The 21,079-nt window shown below is 41.5% G+C and overlaps 1 protein-coding gene across 1 annotated transcript in view; it reads right to left on the reverse strand.

Annotated features, from left to right (window-relative positions):
• The window catches only part of EFEMP1 (EGF containing fibulin extracellular matrix protein 1), a 72,185-nt gene that overhangs the window by 13,721 nt on the left and 37,385 nt on the right, over window positions 1-21,079 (reverse strand). Inside the window, exons 5-7 of the mRNA XM_075862985.1 lie at window positions 7,362-7,484; window positions 4,343-4,462; window positions 1,097-1,216 (exon numbers count right to left, since the gene is read on the reverse strand). Coding sequence (XP_075719100.1) covers window positions 1,097-1,216; window positions 4,343-4,462; window positions 7,362-7,484 — 363 coding nt within the window. The remainder of the gene's footprint in view (window positions 1-1,096; window positions 1,217-4,342; window positions 4,463-7,361; window positions 7,485-21,079) is intronic.

Raw genomic sequence — 21,079 nt, forward strand, 5'->3', positions numbered from 1 at the left:
ACCTGTAAAAAAAAAAAGACGTTCTGACTTACCGATAACTCCGGTTCGACCTCCCGGGATGACAGTTCAGTCAAAGTGACAGCTGCAGCCAATCACAGGCCAAGCACAGGCTGCAGCCAATCACAGGCTGCAGCGGTCTCATGGACTGCGGCGTCATCCTGGGAGGTGGGGCTGAATGACGAGAGAGGGACGCGTCACCAAGGCAACGGCCGGGAGCCCGGACTGGGGGAAGCAGGAAGTTCTTGGTAAGTATGAAAGTCTTTTTTTATTCACAGGTTGGTGTATATTGTGTTCGGCATTCACTGTCGAGGGTGCTGAAAGAGTTACTGCCGATCAGTTAGCTCTTTCAGCACCTTGGACAGTGACGGGCGTCGACTAGCCTCATCTCTATGATGGCGGCTGCGCGAAAATCACGCAGCCGCGCATCATACACGGATGACACACGGAGCTGCCAAGTGCCTTTTGCGCGCGCAAAACGCAGCGTTTTTTGCGCGCGCAAAACGCACACGCTCGTGTAAATGAGGCCTAAGTCTGAGAGAGTGACACGATCTTCTATCAGTCAGGCTGGGAGGCTGAGGAGTGGGAGAGCCTATCACAGCCTGGCCCACGTTGCGTAATTTGATGCACAAAATCTGCAGGTAATTCTGCAGGTAAAATACGCACCCAATAGTGCGTTTTTTGATGCGTTGTGAGGTGCGTATTTTAAATTTTGATGCGGAAATGGGTGTGGTTTTATGCTGCAGATTTTGTTACGTTTTGTTTTTTTATAAACTTGGCATATACAATTCGCAAAAAAAGAAAAAATATATACAATTCGCAGGCAGAAACGCAAGATAAATTGACATGCTGCAGATTTTAAGATACGCACCCCAGGTCAATTTAAAAATTCTGCAATGTGTAGATGAGATTACTTGAAATGTGATTTAATTTGCTGATACTGTACTACGCTGCGTATCTGCCACAGGAAAATATGCGTCACAAATCCACACGTAATACGCATCGTGTTAATTTGTCCTAAAGTATACCAAAAAAAACAAAACAAACCCAAGCACACCAAATAAGAATTAGATGAAATGTACATATGGTGGATATTTACCTTCACAATTGACTCTGTCTCTGCTCAGTTCATAGCCCGGATTACACTGACACATGTACGAGCCGATCATATTATAGCATTCTTGTGCGCAAGGGCTGCTGGTGCTACATTCATCAACATCTGTAGATTTAAGTAAACATATCGTGTTATTTCATATATTATATACAATACCATAAAAATGTTCAACAAAAAGTTTAATAGGTAAATGAAGATATATTACAAAAACACTGGCTCTTACTTTCAGGCTGCGTATCCACCCTGTGTGCTGCAGGGAATTCCGGGCGAAAAACCGCACCAAACTGTGGTGCAATTTCTCGCCTGGAATGTCCGCTGCGAAAAACTGCAACAGGCCGGCCTCCTGGGATGACGACTCAACCCAGAAGACCGCTGCAACCCATAATTGGCTGCAGTGGCGGTGACATGAGATGAAGCATCATCCCAGGAGGCTGGCCCCCTGACGTCACCCAGGCCAGCCTCTTGGGATGACGTTTCATCCCATGTGACTGCCGCTACAGCCTGTGATTGGCTGCAGCGGTCACATGGGATGAAACGTCATCCCAGGAGGCCGGCCTGGAGGAAGAAACACAGACTCCTGGGTAAGTATAAGATTTTTTTTTTACTGAGTTGCATTTTTTGCAGCGGAAGCGCTGCGAACCTGTCACAAAAAATGCAACAACTGCTATTTATTGCGAATTTTACTTCCCGATTGAATTCAATGAGGAAACCCGCATCAAATAAGCAGCGTATACGCAAATACAATTGACATGCTGCGGAATAAAATTCCGCACTGCAGGTCAATTTCTGAGTGATTTTTCTGCTCAGTATTTACGCAGCCGTGCGGATGAGATTTGTTTTATCTCATCCACTTTGCTGCTACTGTATTTGCTGCGGATTTTCCGCAACAAATTCCATTGCGGAAAATCCGCAGTATTTACACAACATGTGAACTGACCCTTACTGGAACTTCACTTCAAGTAGAATTAATTTCTTTGACTAATCATATGCAATATATTTCAGAATTTTTAAGTACCTATTTCATAAATGTCAATGAATAAAATATTTCATGTCTCACTAAATGAAGGATAATGAGTATACTTGTCCTTCACATGCCTTTCTCTAGGTGACAGTCTTATCAAGATGAGGTCTATTTATTTGTATCTTTCCCGAAAGAACAAGGTCTGATCCTAGGTGGTTTTCCTACAATAGTGAAATTTGTCTCTTAGTGGCAGTCCTATGATTGTGAGGTCTTCCTCTAAGTGGATTTCCTAACATTTTCAAGTCCATGACTTTCTTACTGTTGTGAAGTCCATAATGAAGTGTTTCTAGGAAGCAAGAAACCATGAAGGAAAGTGGCTGCAAATGCAGAGCTTTATTTTGCTGCTTTCATAGAACATACAGTATATACACTACAAAATATGCAGAAAATTGAACATCTCATTCTTATGTGCTTGTTGAATATTTAATTAAAAAACCATGTACATTAACATGCGGATCACCACCCCCCTTGATGTTATCGTTCCATTATTTGGAGAAAAGCTTCCTCTAGACTTTGGTGATATGACTGAGGGTCTTCATGTCTACTCAGTCACAAGAGCATTAAACTGGCCATTCACCATTCTAATATAATTGTTATACAATTGTTCCACAATGTTATTAAACATGCCAAATTTTTTGTTCCCCTGGGGGATGAGCAATGTCTGCCAGATGTTACAGGAGATGACTGTTGTTTTGACCTGCAGCTATTTCATGTGAATGGCCAGTTTAAAGCGGATTTGTCAGCATACTATGCTGCCCTGTTAAAGGGCAGCAGAGTATGGCAACCAGTCTGCTTGCTGCTTGGCTAATATGAGCCATCAAACAATACACCAAACTCATAGTTATGAGTCTGGTGTATTCATTCGTGGAGCGTTCCCCCTGCCTCTCTTACCAGTGACTGACGGGCTGCGTATTTACATGCAGATACATACCAGTTGGACACTCACTGGTGAGAGGGGCAGGAGAAGGCAGGGGGTTTGTTCCCCTCATGAATACACCAGACATAATTATAAGTCCACTGCAATCTTTGATAACTCGTATTAGACAAACGGAACAATATTTTTTGTGCCGTTTGGGTTAAGGAGAGCGGACCTGTCTCTATACTATGTTGCCTTTAAACATGGCAGCAAAGTATGCTGAAAGATCGGCTTTAAGAGAGTTGGGGCACTAATGTTTTGCAGTTCATGAAAAGGCATTCAATAATGTCGAGATCATGGCTCTGTTGCCACAAAAGTTGGAATCACAAAATTCTCTAGAATGCCATAGAATGCTGTAGCTGTAGAATATTCCACTTCAATGTAAGCATGTGGCACAGCCCAAACCATGAAGAATGGTCCCAGAGATTGCATGGTTATATGTTTGGTAAAGGATTTTTCACATACTTATGACCACCATGTTACACAAGGCAATGATCAAGACGAGCGTTCGTTAGAGCGCTCGTTTGCCGAATGTTTGGCCCATGTAAAAAGGGCCTTAAAGGGTTATTCCGGTTGTAGCAAGTTATCACCTATCCATTGGATAGGTGATAAGTGTTACATCAATGGGAGTCAGACCGCTGAGACCCACCAGCTGCAAGAACGGGGGTCCTGTGTTCCTGTTCCCCCCAGTGGCAAGTCCGCTTGCCGGGAGGAGTTGAATGGAGTAGCGGCCAAGCATGTGCCCTGCCTGCCACTCCATTCAAACGCAGTGGCATTGATTGAAATTGCGCTGTGCGATCAGTGGGGGTCTCAGCAGTCAGACCCTCACCGATCTAACAGTTATTACCTATCCAGTGGATAGGTGATAACTTGTTGCAACTGGAATACACATTTAAAGGCATTTTCCCATAATCAATATTTATTACCTATCCACAGGATAGGTGATAAATATCTGATCATGGGGGTTGGACCGCTGGGACCCCCACCGATCACGAGAACTGGCTTACCTTGCCGTTCCTGTGAGCTCCTTATAAATAAAGTGGTACTACGCATGCTTGGCCACCGCTCCATTCATTTCTATGGAGCTGCCGAAGATAGCGCCCCATAATTAATTATAAGAAGCTCCTGTCTGTTCTATAAGGCGGTAACACAATCTTTTGTCCTTTTTTAAAGAGTTGGGAAAATAAATAATTTTAGACATGTAATATTTTGTTAGTCGGTGGCAAAAACAAGTGATTAGTCTTTTACAGGTTATTTTTTTAAAACATCGAGGATATAAAACTATATAACTTACCTATACAGCTGTAGTTATTAGAAGCAAACTGAAAGCCTGGGTTGCACTGGCAGTAATATGAACCAAGTGTGTTCACACAGCGATGGTGGCAAAAGGAAGATATTGAACATTCGTCGATGTCTACATTGTCAGATAAAGAAAAATGGGAATATATTCTTTATTCTAGCATTATTTGATGCAATGGTAAAACTGGTGGAACAAGCAAATGTGATTTATATAGGCAGGCTGTGCCACAAGTCATGAGGCTTTAATAAGGCCGTAATATGGCCACATTTTAGCCTCTTTATTATGCAACACCCCGAACCCCTGTGGCTCTACTGAACCAAACTTAAAAGGACCTGTCATGTCCCCAGAAAAGGTAATCTGCTACCATACCTGTATTGCTGCCTTTCCCCTGATTTCAGCCAGGGCACGGAGGCACCTAGCAACTTTAAATAAATGGCACTGGAATCAGGGGCAAGGCAGCAATACAGGTATGGCGGCTAATTACCTTTTCTGGGGACACAACAGATCCTATTTAAATTACCATACCATTTTTTTTACCCAATATAATCCTTAATACAGCATTCCCATATAAGGATACCCTTTACCTTATTCATGTTTCCGCCCCTGTATCTTTCCATATTTAGGAAATACTTGACTTCACCAATACATTTAATAGACATACAGTATTTCCAAAACATGACACAACAGAAAGGATAGAGAAAGCAAAAACCAAAAAAGGGTTCCGGCCATACTATAGACAGTAAAGTAAGGCCTTAGTATTACTGTAATCTGGAAGATTAAAAATGTTGTTTGATTTAGAGTAACACTAGGTGATATTGGTACACATATGACACCCAAGCGACATTAGCAGATTGAGTGTGTAAGAACATACAAAAACATGAGAAGGACAAACTGGGAGGTACAGGAGTGAAGAAGAAGCATGGAGTGGGATGAGTAACAATGAAAGTTAAAAAAAAAAAGAGTCTGCAAGGAGGAAGACGAGGGAAAGGCTGGGTTCACACGTGGCGGAATTTCACTTAAATTCCGCTGCGGACACTCCGCAGCGTTAATCCGCAGCGGAGCCGTTTCTGCATTGACTTCCACTTCTATTTAGAAGTGTTCGTTTAGACGATGCGTAACATTCCGCTGTGGAGCATAGGCTGCGGAGCGGAATTTGGTGTCCGCAGCATGCTCTGTCTGTTGCGGAGCAGTGGCGGACTCATGGCGGAATTTCTCCATTGACTTCAATGGAGATTCTAAGTTCCGCAATGAAGTCCGCAGCTGTCATGCACATGTCATGTGTGCTGCGGATGCGTCTTGCTTTTTTGCCATGACATTTCTTCATTCTGGCTGGACCTATGTATTTCTAGGTCTACAGCCAGACTGAGGAAGTCAATGGGGCTCCCGTAATGACGGGAGCGTTGCTAGGAGACGTCTGTAAATAGTCACTGTCCAGGGTGCTGAAAGAGTTAAGCGATCGGCAGTAACTGTTTCTGCACCCTGGACAGTGACTACCGATCCCAATATACAGCAACCTGTAAAAAAATATAAGTTCATACTTACCGAGAACTCCCTGCTTCTGTCTCCAGTCCGGCCTCCCAGGATGACGTTTCAGTCTAAGTGACGGCTGCAGCCAATCACAGGCCAAGCACAGGCTGCAGCGGTCACATGGACTGGCGCGTCATCCAGGGAGGTCGGGCTGGATGCCGAAAGAGGGACGCGTCACCAAGACAACGGCCGGTAAGTATGAAATTCTTTTACTTTCACTAGGGAAAGTGCTGTCCCTTCTCTCTATCCTGCACTGATAGGGAGAAGGGAAGCACTTTTCCCGCAGTCCGCAGCAGCTAGTCCGCATCAATTTACTGCACATTTTGTGCAGATCCGCAGCAGAATCTGCAACGCAGATTCTGTGCGGCATTGATGCGGACAGTTGCGGAGGAAATCCGCCACGTGTGGTCATGCCCAAAAACGGTGGCACACAAGGGAAGTTGGAGATGCAAGATTCAGGAAAAACAGGACAGCAATGTGCACAGAGTCTCTGTGGCTGCACAAAGAGTCTCTAGTAGCACTTCATGCACTGTTGTAGCCTTGGTACGGCACAGTATTACCGGGATATTCTCCACAACAAGCAATGCTTCTAGCTGCAAATACATACATTATACGGCATCTGATGTAACATTGTACAATTGTTTTCTGAAGAATTTCATATGAATTTGACATAAAAAAAACCTCTGTATGCCTCCATATGAAATTTAAGGCTATGTAAACCTTTTTTTGAATGCTATTGTTCAAAACTTAGATGTGATCAATAACGAGGATCCTGCGTGTCAGAGACATGCAGGACCTTTTTTCACCAAAGCCGTCAGTAATGCAGACTTGACGGATTCGGGTTTGAGCGTAAGATACATATTCTATGTATCCAGAATACATAGAAGCTGTAGCTCAAAAAGTAAAAAAATAAGTAAATAAAAACCAATTACGAAGTTGTTTAAAATAATATGGTACATTGTTTTATTTTTTATTTAAAAAAAAAAAGCATAAATACTTACATAGCTTTCGGCCCCCTGCACACGGCTGTGCCCGTAATTACGGCCGGTGATTACGGACACGGCCACCCACGGACTGGCACCCATTTGCGGGCCATGCTCCCATTATAAAGTATGGGAGCACGGTCCGTAAAATAAAAAATTAGGACATGTCTTCTTTTTTGTGTGTCATTTCTACAGCCCAGAGAATAGAAATTAATGGGTCCGTACTTTGATCTGCAATTACGGTCCGTATTCGCGGATCAAAATTACAGCCATGTGCATGTGGCCTTAAAGGCATACGGAAGTACAGAATGGGCTCATAGGCTTCAATGGAGGCTGAATTACAGCTACTTACAACACAGAGCTTGTAAAGCCACAACACAGCCGAGTGCACTCTAACAAATGTTGTAGACTTGTACTCCGGCTTTCTATGTGACTGTTCACATGTGTAAACCATTTATGCTGTGACTATGCATAGTATTTATCAATGAGGAAATTTTACTCACCAATACATTGCTCCCCTCTTTTCTGATATCCTGTGGGACACAGACATGTGAATGATCCTCTCACATTATTGCACACTTGATCTGGTCTGCAATTGTGGGTTCCAGTTAGGCATTCATCTATGTCTATTAGAAGAAACAAAAATATTTGCTAGCAGAATACTTTATAGGTAAAGCGATAAAATTGTCCTATATTTTTTAAAACTTTTTTGCAACTAAAGGACTTCAAATTATAACTAGAAACTAAGAATATTGAAAGACCTAAAAATTTGTTGAATAGTCTCAGTTTAATCATTTTAAAGTTTCAGCTCTTATAATTTTTAATAAAGACTAAGTATAAAGTTACACCAAACACACTAACTGACCTGTTTATTAAAAAAAGAAAAAAATGTCCATCAAAGGTTTACATGGAGGAAATTTACTAAACGAAATGCGCCAGAATTCTGGCACATATTGCACAAAAACTTGGCATACTTGGGGTGCGGCATATTTATTATGTACTTTAGACACTTTTTGCACCTTCCTCGACAGTTTTAAAATAAGTCTAGAAAGGGGAGAGTGACTAAGAGAACTTAGGAAATCCACCATATTTATTAATGGCATGTGCTGTTTTTATTTTTAATACTGTAGAGATGTAAATAAGTGGTGTAAAAAAAGAGAAAAGTGTATGACATGTCTAGCGAGTTGTGCAAAATTTAAAACACAGCGTGCACCATTGTGATATATTTCAGAGCAGCTTGTACCTGACTGGTCTAGTTAACCTGTCTAAATTTAGGACAAAAGTAATAAATCTAGCCCCACCGCTACTAAGCTATAGAAGGCTGTAGCAAATGCTCATTATTTTGTATTTTGGGTCGAGGAGATATTAAAGGCTATGTGCACTGGAACGAGTTGTCTGTAGGTCAGAACTAATCATATAGCCCCTCTGTATTAATAACTCCTGCATCAACATATTTTTTAACAGGATAAATCTCTGTGTTGACTTGTCTAGTTATGGGCAGAGTAGGCCCGAAATGTTGCTGTAAATTATTCCCTCTAAGTTCAGAATAATTTTCCCAGAATGAGAATTTATCACCTATCCACAGGATAGTTCATAATTTTCTAAACGCTGGGAGCCCCATCTCTGGGACACAAACCGTTCCTCCTTACTGCTTTGAGGAGGACATTTAATGGAGCGGCGGTCGAGCATGCACGTTGTCGCTTCTTTCAATGTCTAAGGGAATGGCGGAAACAGTTGAGCATCATTGCAGCATTGACATGTGTAAAAGCAACCACATTGCTTTATGCTGCAAAATTGGAGAAGACACACTAGCGCTAGGGTCCTCAAACAATTCCCCCTCCTTTATCCTGGCTAGTACCAGGAGAAAGGAGGGGGTTGAATGTTCAAACCTCCTACACTGTGTGCTGCCATTTTTTGAGCGAATGCACAGTGTAGGAGGATTAGACACAGTGGTAATCAGACAGTATAAGATGAACATACACACACATCACATACACAAACATAACTTACCTGCTCCTGCCACCGCCGCTGTCGCTGCCTCCGCTCCCTCCACTCCTAGTCCGTGCGTCTGAACATATGGCCGGAAGTAGTCATCTTACTGTCCGGCCGCGGCTTCCGGTGCCCATGAAAATGGCGCCAGATGTTGCTCTGCCGAAGACCTTCCTTTTGGACTGTGTGGGAGCGGCTCATGCGCCGTTCCCACACAGACGGCCTACGCTGTAGTGAATGGAACGGCTCCCGTTCGCATTCTCTATGGGGATGTATGTGCCGTATTCCATCTCTGCGTATGTCGTTAATTGACACATACAGAGATGAAAAAAAAAATGGCAGCCCCCATAGAGAAGTAAAAGAAAGAAAAAAGTGCAACACAAAAACACAAATAAATACAATGTATTTTAACCCCTTCCCCCTGCTGGCATTCTGGGCCCTAATGTCCAAGCCATTTTTTAGATTTTTCCATTGTCACATTCGAAGAGCTGTAACTTTTTTATTTTTGCGTCGGCATAGCTGTATAAGGTCTTGTTTTTTGCGGGACGACTTGCAGTTTTTATTGGTACCATTTGAGAGTAGATGCGACTTTTTGATCACTTTTTATCACATTTTTTTAAAGTCAGGATTAACAGAAAACAGCAATTTTTCCATTGTTTTTTATTTTATTTTTTACGGCGTTCACAGTGCGGGTTAAATAATGTAACAGCTTTATAGTCGGGGTCGTTACGGACGCGGCGATACCAAATATGTGTAACTTTTTTGCTTTATTGTAGTTTTTTTTAATAGTAAAGCATTTTGTAAGGGGAAAAGCTGGGTTTTTCATTTTTTTTTTTCACTTTTTTTTTAAATTAACTTTATTAAACTTTTTTTACTTTTTTACTAGTCCCACTAGGGGACTTCCCTATCCTCCGATCGCTATTATAATACACTGCAATACTTTTGTATTGCAGTGTATTACTGCCTGTCCGTTTAAAACGGACAGGCATCTGCTAGGTCATGCCTGCGGCATGATCTAGCAGGCATTCGCTGCAGGCAGACCTGGGGGTCTTTATTAGACCCCCGGCTGCCATAGAAGACACAGACACTCGGCGATTTTATCGCCGGGTGTCAGTGAGATGAGAGGGAGCTCCCTCCCTCTCTCCAAAACCATTCAGATGCGGTGCTCGCTATTGCGCACCGCATCTGAAGGGTTAAACAGGTGAGATCGATACTAATATCGATCTCACCCGGCAGAGCAGGGACGCCCCCAGCCCTCAGCTGCTTCTGGCAGCTGAGAGCAGGGAGATTTCACGGCTCCCTGCTCTGTTTACTTTATTCTACAGCAGCGACGTAGTTTGGCGGCGCTCTAGAATAAAGCCCACTAATGACCGCCGTAAAAAGACGTATCGGCGGTCATTAAGGGGTTAATGACATACTAAAAGCAATAACATATAAAGAAAAATTTTTCGTGACACCTTCCCTGATGATAAAATGGGTGATAAAATGTGCTACTTAAAGAGGCTCTGTCACCACATTATAAGTGCCCTATCTCCTACATACGGAGATGGGCGCTATAATGTAGGTGACAGTAATGCTTTTTATTTTAAAAAACGATCTGTTTTTACCACTTTATTAGTGATTTTAGATTTATGCCAATGAGTTGCTTAATGCCCAAGTGGGCGTGTTTTACTTTAGACCAAGTGGGCGTTGTACAGAGGAGTGTATGACGCTGACCAATCAGCGTCATGCACTCCTCTCCATTCATTTACTCAGCGCGTAGGGATCCTGCTAGATCCTTATGTGCTGTCTTATACTAACACATTAACAATACTGAAGTGTTTAGACAGTGAATAGACATTCCACGGGATGTCTATTCACAATCTGTGCACTTCGTTACTGTTTCTGTGCTAGTTACAGCAGAAGAAGCGTAATCTCCCAGTAACCTGTCATCTAGTGTAAACATGTGCAGTGATTGCACGATCAGCGAGAAATTGCTTGCTTGTTGTTTATTGAATCTTTAATGGCGACCTAAAAATGATCATTTGGTACATGCCCTCGTGTAAACAGGAGTCTGCTAGTCGTTAACATACGAGACAGGAGGTGTGGAATTATTGCCCACCAACACACGATCTCAAAAGCAATTGAATTAACCAAAAACCATACGATTACTGTTACTCATATTGTCTTTCGAACATTAATAATTCGCTATATCATCCATCCGTACTTATTTTTACAAATGTATCTTCATGTGTAAAAGGACTCTTACTAAAGGGAACACCTGTTATTGCCCACATAGGTTTGATAGGCCGTATCTCATTGTCTGTGGTAAGGGAAATCTGACAGGTTTGATTTTTACCCGTCCATACATTTGTTGCCTTTAGAGCACTGGTCTTCAGTTTGTGGCTGTCCAGCAGTTGCAAAACTACAACTCCCAGCATGCTCTGACAGCCTACAGCCTACATCTTCTTTTGTTTTTCTTTCCATTGTACATAGATTAGGTTATTGCATTAACCATTTCCATTTTATTCACCACACTTTTGAGCCTCGGAGCTTATTGTTTTCCTATCTCTTTAATGTGTTTATAAACCTGTTTATTTATACAGTTTTCATTCTTGTACATTTAATATGAAGAAAGTTTATATTTTCTCTGGAGATGGCTTATTCATAATAACTACATTCCTTTTTTTATTTTTTAAAGAAAAAAAATAATCTCATGCTCAGTCTTGCGAATGTGGAATGTCAATACATAGGGTTGTGCAATTCTGCAAAACAAGCCTGGGAAAATAGAACTTCAAGGAAGGAAAATGTTTGACTGCTTATAAATGATGCACCAGTAAAAAGCTTTCCTAGTGTTCATACTAACACTCTGTTAAAGGGACTGTTATAGCATTTTTATTTTTTTATTTTTGTATACATTTTGATTGCTAAATCAGGTAATATCTGACCATTCACCCCTTCTTTCTGATTGACTGGACTAGTACAGGATACAGCCCATAAGGCCGGTTTTACACATATGTATTATAGCTCTGTGGAATGGGAAAAACTAAGGATTGGATCACATCCAGTGCTGTGAGATCAGGAGAAGGAGATGCTTATAGGCTTTCTTGATCGCTCAGGAAAGGATCCGTGTGCTAAGAAACATGTGCATATGAGAAACCTCCGTATAAAATCACTGACATATTAAGAGTTTGCCAGGACTCATAGGAATTAGATTAAAAGGATTCACCAATAACAACTAATGGATAAAAACAAATTCCAAGCAAAACTACTGGGCACTCATTTCACCCCTAAAGGGCCTAGTGCACCTGCTTCCTCCGTTTCGATTATGCAAAAGGGGGACTTGTCAGGGATCCACTTCCCTCAGCACCTATCTCCTCTGTGCCTGGACAGGTATGAACTGATCGAGTGACACCTTATGCCCCATGTTATGCTCGTCATTCACAAGAGTTCACGTCTATTACATGGTGTGGGGTAGTAGGGATGGTACATAGCACAATCAGGTTTAGACCACGGAACAGAGAGGCTACCTTGTTAGGCAGATCACCCCTTTACATGATAAATACTTGGCCTAGTAGTGTTAGCACTTATGGGGTATAAGGAGCACTGATCACTCCAGGCAAATGTATTTATTTTTTTATTCACCTTCGAATGTCTCTAGGTTTTTTTATTGCTTTATTGTCAGCAAATTTATAGAAGACTTATTTAAAATTGTTCATGCTACCAAAACAATTTTTTTATAGCGGTATGATTTGGGCAGAAAAGCTTTGGAGCACATTTAATTTAGGAGAAAATGTTAATCGATGGTATGTGTTTTCTTTTGAAAGAAAATGTTTGACTTAGCAAGGATTATCCTGTCCACTTGCTGCAACAAGGTTCAGAAACTTCCTAGGTAAATATGCAGATTCTTGAGCCACTTCCAGCACAGAAAATTCTTTCAGCATTATTGTGTTGATCTTGTTTTGTGTAGCATGTCTGTGCTTATTTTCCTCAGTTTTAGGTTAATGGATCCTTCACACCTGCTGTTATGCTGAGATGTTATTACCAGATATACATACAACACAATCAGGTAAAGGTTCACATCAATTGACATGTCTGCCAATTGTGGTATTTGGGATGTAAACGAATTGTGAACAGGGCATAGCTATAGGGGGTGCAAAGGTAGAAGTCGCACGTGGGCCCAGGGGTCTGAGGCAGACCAGAAGCCCTTCTGCCACATTAGAAGATACCGGTATTATAAATGGCACATGATTGGTGGGGCACACGATTACAGATTTTGAATTGGTTTAAGAGGTGTTATACAGGTTCTAATTTATGGTGTTCATAATTCTCCCTTGAACTGATGTTCCTTTTTTTTTTTCCTGTAGCTACCCTTCTATTCTCCCTATGCACCTTTGATTAAATTGGGCTTCTGTAAGTCAGGGTCTAAAGCTGAACCGATAAAAACACAGGGACATATACAAAAACACCGACAAAGGCCATACTTGCAAATGGACACAGCCAGGCCAGAAATGCTGATGAAAGGGCGAGCAGGTGCTTTAAATAATAATAGCCACTCCCACTAGTCTTGAGGGGAGTGGTGTGTGGTGCATGGGATGTGTAGTAAGAAATAATAAATGAATAGTGTGTGTGCAAGTGTAATACTATAAGTGAAATATAGGGGGCAGTAATAAATGAAGTGCCTCAATAGAAATAAATGGATAATGGGGTGCAAGTGAGTGAAACATGGAGGGATAGTGTGTACGTCATGAGGCACAACGTGTGTAGCCAGGTAGAAGCCTATTTGTGACGCCTTGATAATTCATAGAGCGGGCTACCCTGCTTGCTATGCCAAACAACAACACACCATGCTCTCCCAGCATCAAAGACCCGGCTGTGTCCAAGAGAAGCGAATATACATAATAATGAAAAATACCTGGGGTATTGGTAATCATTTTGGCCAAAAGGACGCAAGCTCGCAATCCACGACAAGGATCCCCAGACTTGCGAGTCCCTAACTCCTAAACTGGAACAGAACGTTCCTGATGCACAAACAGAACCGATAAAAACAAGGGTCTAAAGCTGGCCAAACATATAAGATAAATGCGTCTGCAGATCTCGCAGACAACTTAACGGTGTTGTGCCGCTGGTGGTGCTCAAGACCACGGGTGAAGCACGCATCAACACTGACAGAAAAATAGAGGCACAAGTAACTCACCAGTAAACTATCGGAACCAAACACCAAAGGTAGTAGAAGATAGAGACGATGCACAAATGGGATGGAAGGCAGATGAATAGCATGCAGGCAGATAACAGACAGACAGTGGACAAGAGTTTACAGCATTGACTGACCCTATCTAAATACTATCCCACAGCAGGTTAAGACAGCAGCTTGGCAGCAGACCAAATGCACAGGAAAGGCAAACAAACCAGTGGAACTACTGATTCCAGGATAAACATCAAACTACTATACAAAAACTAGAACCCTCAGGGGACCAACAGGTCCCACAGAGCAAACAAACACACATACAGATACAGACAAACAAACAGACAAGGAACAAAGTCTCAAACAAGAATCTGTAAAGAGTCAGCACATGCCAGAAACAGTATAACCAGCAACTGAGTAATCCAACCCTGTATTATATATAGCCCAAGAACGGCACTCCGCTTTATTCAACCAGGCAAAGCTAAATGATGACCAAATCCAGATTCAGATCAGGCATTGCCTAGCAATGCCCAAACACAGAGAACAGAATCATTATTTAGAAGCAGTCCTGCTGCTAATTGTAACAATGAGGTCAGTCTGACTGTCCTCCATTGTGTGCTATATATGAAAATAAGGTTCAAGAATATTGGATTTCAACATGCATGATCCTTTGTTTCACCAGGTGATAAGTGCTGACAGAAGTGTCCAACACATTAGGGATTCAAGAAGACCATTTTTTTTAAATAACATCATTTAGGCCCCATGCACACGACAGCAAAAAACCTCCGTTTTTGCAGACCGCAATTGCGGTCCGCAAAAACTGAGCCATTCACTTTCATTGAACACTGACACCTTTCCGTAGCACTACGGAAGGGTGTCAGTGCCGTGGAAATGTTCCGGGAATTATGGAACATGCCCGTTCTCTCGCATTTTGCGTGCCGTGCTCCCATACTTTGTATGGGAGCACGGCCCGAAAATGCGGCTGTCAGTCAGCGGCCGGCCGTGCCCGCAATTGCCGTGATTGCGGGCACGGTCGTGTGCATGGGGCCTTACTGTTGGTCTGTGAATGCTATAAGTTAAATGACAAAACGCTGATCGATCTCGGTCTTGTGCCCTATTGATGGGATGCAGATCTGTCATTTGGCATGAACAGCTTTCCAAGACTGAACCCGACAACGACTGCAAAAAATCCAACCGGGCAGTTCATCTTTTACACAGATATCTGCCTTTGGTTGGAGTATGTCACGCTACTTGGGGTCACACAAAGGCGTCCTTTTTAGCCATCCGAAATCTCTAGTGTGTTGTCAATTTCTTTCCCCTCTCTGTATATCAATAAACATGCACACTTGGGGGAAATAGCTGCTGACCGAATAAGGATTTGGCCAACAGCCACTGTATGTGTTTGCCTGCCCAAGGCTAAGTGAGCCACATGACACACTTTCATGTGATTTCATCAAAGAGAGTTGCAATACAAAATGTAATTCATGCGATTTGGCTGCATGCAAGCTTACATTCAGCTCAGAGAAGAGGAACTTCCTCTGAGAATGTTTCTCTTCTCCTATGAGAATATTTTCCTTATCTTGCTAGCTAGGTTGCGTTTCCATTATTAGCAATATGAGGAGCGGACAGTAGAATTGTACTTCTAAATAAAAGTGTGCATACAAGTTTTTTTTCTCTTTACCTGAAGGATTTTGTTAGAAAACAATAGGATGCTCATGTGAGACATTGGATGTCATGCATGCACCTTCAATACTACAAAAGGTTATAAATGCAGCCTATCCAATAAAGTTACAGCAAGACACATCCCCAGATGAAAGTTTCTTGCCAATTCATATTGACTATCTAGCTAACTCCATCCAATCCATAATGATAAAAAGTTTTCTCAGGTGTAGTTGGAGGTTTCTCCATCCCCTTCTGAGTGACAGCTTTCTCCATATATTTATTGCTGGTGGGGGTGGGAAGCGCCTAATGAAGGCGCCAGGTCTGCCATCTCGCTGCTCCTATTAAAAAGGACAATACATTGCAATACATAGGTATTGCTGTGCATTGTACTTGGAACAAGTAATCGCTTGTCCAAGTCCCAAAGAAAAACAAAACAAAACTAAAAAACAGTTAAATAAAGTTTGTAGTAAAGTAAAAAATATTACAATTCTAACTGCCCTCATTCCCATATTTTAAGACATGAAAAAATATGTCACATGGAGGTTTAATAACTTTAAGAGATTTTTTTATAATACAAAATAAACAGAAACACACACACACACACACACAGACACACACACAGACACACACACAGACACACACACAGACACACACACACACACACACACGCACGCACGCACGCACACACACACACACACACACACACACATATAAACACAGGCAAGCACACTTATATACCTTTTAAATACCAGTTGCTTAACAAATACAAATTCTTAACATCTATATAATAACAGTTTAACTTTTGCCTCTCTTTGGACACCATTAAACAAACATACTCCCAAAAAAATACTAAGATATTCTCTTCCAAATAAAAACGTAAATAGAAAGTTCAAAGTCATTTTATGTGTGAGTCATGAGTAAGTATCCATTTATTTTAAGCCAAAAATCTGAGGAAAAACGTTCTGCTTACATTATCAGATTTAAACTGTGCAAAGCTCAGAAGGGAGTGGACAACTGTATCTAAACAGAAGGTCCTTTAGTGTTCAGCATGATGTCAGTAAGAGTATTACAGCTCACTTGAGTCAACTATTATTTTTAAAATGGGTCCCACAACATCACGTTGCTCGTAAAATATAATTTAGTGCCGCTGGAGTGGAAGAAAAAGGTCATACATCTGTGGGTAATTACACGAGGGTGCACATCATGTTTTCATTAACTCTACAATAAAGTCAACTTAACGTGTGACTCTTGATGCATGTATGTGTGCAGTTTATTCCCCACATGAATTAAACTTTTAGCAAGAAAAATTAAGAGATTTTAGTCTTGCTATGAGAGCCGAAAGATTTGTGTATTGTAAAATTTACGCCAGTCTTCTATGTTACATTGGATCAGAATATGTTAGTTTTACGCCTCATTCAACCGTATTGTGACTCTGTACACCCTCTGAATTGTACGGAGTCGTAATACGGCATTCATCTAAGTGTATGGGGCCATACTGTACCTCCATATGCCTCCAACTTCTTATAGAGGTTTAATCTGTCATATTCTACTTGAATTCCAGATGAATTACGGAGCTACTCTCCTCTTGAAGTATGGCTTCTAGGATGTCTTCCAAGAGAGGATATCTCAGAAATACTGATCTGTATAGAGCACCATACAGCGGCACATGGAGTGCCTGCGGCTCAGTAGTAAAGAACGTTAGGGACACCATGTGCATCCATACATTAAGCTTAACATCCAAAAAAGCCCATGCATTTTCCTACATCAATAGGTATAAAGTACAGTTAATAGGCAAATTGATCTACAACCCCTTAGCAACATCTGACATAACTGTACGTCCTAGTTGGTATGGGGCGAGTTAGCGAGTGTCAGCTGTATGTTACAATCAACACTTCACTGCAATGACTGGAATTGGAGATAACTCCGATCCCGGCCACAAACTACTTTGATGCCACGATCACTAATTAATGGGAGCCGGTAATTCAAATAATCGCTTATTCAAGTCCACTAGGATGACAAAAAAAAGAGTAAAACACAATTCAATAAAGTTTTAGCAATGTATAAAAAAATACAAAATGTTAAAAGTCCAAATTCCCCCTTTTCCCATTTTTCCCCTAAAGTAATGTAGAAATAAAAAAATAAACTTGGTGTTGCCGCGTTTGGAAAAGTCTGAATTATTACCAAATAACATTATTTAACGGCATGAATGCCGTAAATAAATAAAAACTGCTAGAACTGCTGTTTTTTTGGTCACCTTAGCTCTAAAAACATGAAATGAAAAAGTGTTCAAAACGTATGTAACAAAAATGTAACAAAAATTGTGCCAATAAAACTACAGCTCGCCCCGCAAAAAACAAGCCTTCACCACTTCATTGACAAAAACAAATAAAAAGTTACGGCGAAACAAAAACAATTTATTTTAACAAATAGTTTTTTCTTTGTAAAATATAATATAAAAATCAATACAAATTTGATATCGCCGTAATTGTATTACGACATAACCCAAAAAACAGTGGAGAAATCTTTACCCCCCCCCCCATTTCCCTCTACAGTAATTATTTTTTCAGTTTTCCAGCACATTATATAGTACATTAAATGGCTCCATTAAAAACGAAAACTCGTTCTGAAAAAAACAAGCCCTTTTACGGCTATGTTAATGAAAAAAATTAAATAATTATAGGAGGATTAAAAAGAAAATGAAAACAGAAAAATGGCTGCGTCTGCATGGAGCTAACCAATGACAATTTTGTATCTACTACTTATTGTGCACTTTTTTTTTTGACTATACGTTACCCAGGACTATTTCCATAACTTAAGATAAATGACATCACGCATTTTTAATTGTATGTTAATAAAGTCTAATTATTGCATAATAAAAAAAATCTGTAATTTTCAAATATACTTTGGGGAGATTACAATTTGTTTTAAACAAGTTTTCTGGCGTAGAAAAGTCGCAAAGTCCTCAAAGGTTTTGAGATTTTTATGACTCTTTACTAAAAAGTGGGTGGGCTTAGCAGAAGAGGTTGTGGCCCTCTGTAGGCTGCCAAATTTACTATAATTTATGCCGGCGACATCGGTAAGGGTATGTTCACACACACTATTTACGGACGTAATTCGGGCGTTTTTGCCCCGAATTACGTCCGAAATAGCGGCTCCAAAGCGTCGGCAAACAACTGCCCATACATTAGAATGGGTCTTATGATGTTCTGTGCAGACGGTCATTTTTTTTACGCCCTGCTGTCATAAGGCGGGGCGTAAAAAAGACACCCGCGTCAAAGAAGTGCCTGTCACTTCTTCAGACGTAAATGGAGCCGTTTTCCATTGACTCCATGGAAAAACAGCTCCATTTACGTCCGTAATGGACGCAGCGAAATAGCGCCTCAACATGCCATTACGGCTGAAATTACGGTGCTGTTTTCTCCTGAAAACAGCCCCGTAATTTCAGCTGTTACGAACGCTGCCATGTGAACGTACCCGAATACTCTGGCCTGGGAATCCGCTCCAGCTGGAGCCCCAGACGTCACTGTCTATATATGGACAGTGACGTCAGGGGGTCTCTCTAGAAATTGAATACCTGGCCAGAGCGTCGGTAACTCTCTGGCCAGGGATTACGCTCTTGGAGGAGCCCGACGTCACCGTCCATATATGGATAGTGATGCCAGGGGCTCCTGCAAGAGCGGAATCCCTGACCAGAGGGTCGGCAGCACTCTGGATGGAGATTCCGTACCAGGTGGAGTGAATTGCAGAGCAGCGTGCGGACAGTTTCCTGCTCTGCCATAGTATTTAATTGTATCTGCGTCCTGAGGATGCAGATACAACTGAATATGGCAGTTGCCTGGACACGTCCAGGACAGTAATTTGCCGGGACTGTCTCTATAAAATCGGGACAGTCCTGGCAACTGTGCTAAGAGCACCATGTGCAAAGAGTCAGCTGGAGTGGTATAAAGCCCACTGCCACTGCACGTCTGATGGACAAATCTGGGTAGTGTGGATGCCTGGAGAACATTACCTACCAGAATACATAGTGCCTACTGTAAAATTAGGTGGAAGAGGGCTGGGGCTGTTTTTCAGGCTGTGCCCATTATTTCCAGTGAGGGGTAATGTTAATAATACAGCATACAAAGACATTTTAGACAATTGTATGCTTTCAAATTTGTGCTAACGGTTTGGGGAAGGCACTTTCCTGTTCCAGCATGACTGTGCCCCTGGGATAATTAAAAACACTTATAGCGAGACAGATCGGTCTATCTTATTATAAATTGATTATATATGTGATCAAGATGCAGAAAAAAAGAAGTAAAATAATCTCACATCTGTGCAGTAATGTTAGGAGATTTTATTAACTGAACTGCGTCATTTTATTATACACTGAATGTAAACATTCAAGCTTATTAGTCAAGATGCTTAACAATCTAGACTATATAGTGGTTTAGATTGTGTAGTATGAAATTAGTTTTTGGGTGGAGGTATAACTTAATCTGGATAACAGTTAACCTCTACTTTCTGCAGCTTCTACTTTACTGAATTGATGCCAATTTGGGAGCTCCACTTTAAATGATTTCAAGTGTTAAAATGCCCCTAATGGGAGCCATCTGACTCTTCACTGATGACAGATGATAGGGGAAAGAAGGATCAAGTATGTTGGATGTCAACATGCCCGATCCTTTGTTTCCATGGGAGATAATCCGCTGGCAGTGCGGTCTGGCAGCAGCTTATTCCCCTTTCATATTTGAAATAGACATGCATGCTCAGTGGAGTGTACATGTCTATGGAGATCCGATTTCATGTGTATGACCATAACCATATAGTTAAAAATTAATAATAATAATAATAATAATAATAATTAAACAACACAGAATTTTGGACCTGAAAAAAGAAAATAACACTTAAAGAGGACCTGTCACTAGTTTATTAATGCCCTATCTCCTAACTGATCTAATAGGCGCTATGATGCTGATAACTACAGTGTAATGTCTTTTCCAAAATGTTTATTATTTGCAAAGTTATGAGCATTTTTCTAAATATGCTAATGTGGCTCTAATAGCCAAATGGGAGGTAACTCTTACTTTTCACTCTGGGCGGTGTAATGTTTTCTGTATGACAGTGTCCAATCAGCATACAGTTCTCCTTTTCCCAGCCCAGCAATACTGTAACGTCTATGGCTGGGGGCCATCGTTCAGACTTACCCTATGACGACCCCGGCCATGGACATCTGTCTTCGCGGCGTCAGCTCCCTCCAGGGAGATGCGGGCACTCACTTCCGTGTCTTCGAACTGTTTCCCGAAGGGCGCGCGCGCCCGCGCATGCACGGCCTTTGAGGGACAGTACGCGTCCAGCTGTCACCCATTAATAATTAGCCCAAATGGCTGCTGGACTATAAAAAGGGGCTCTGCCCACTTGTTCCTC

Source organism: Rhinoderma darwinii, chromosome 4 (assembly GCF_050947455.1).
Source record: "Rhinoderma darwinii isolate aRhiDar2 chromosome 4, aRhiDar2.hap1, whole genome shotgun sequence".
Classification (NCBI taxonomy): Eukaryota; Metazoa; Chordata; class Amphibia; order Anura; family Rhinodermatidae; genus Rhinoderma; species Rhinoderma darwinii.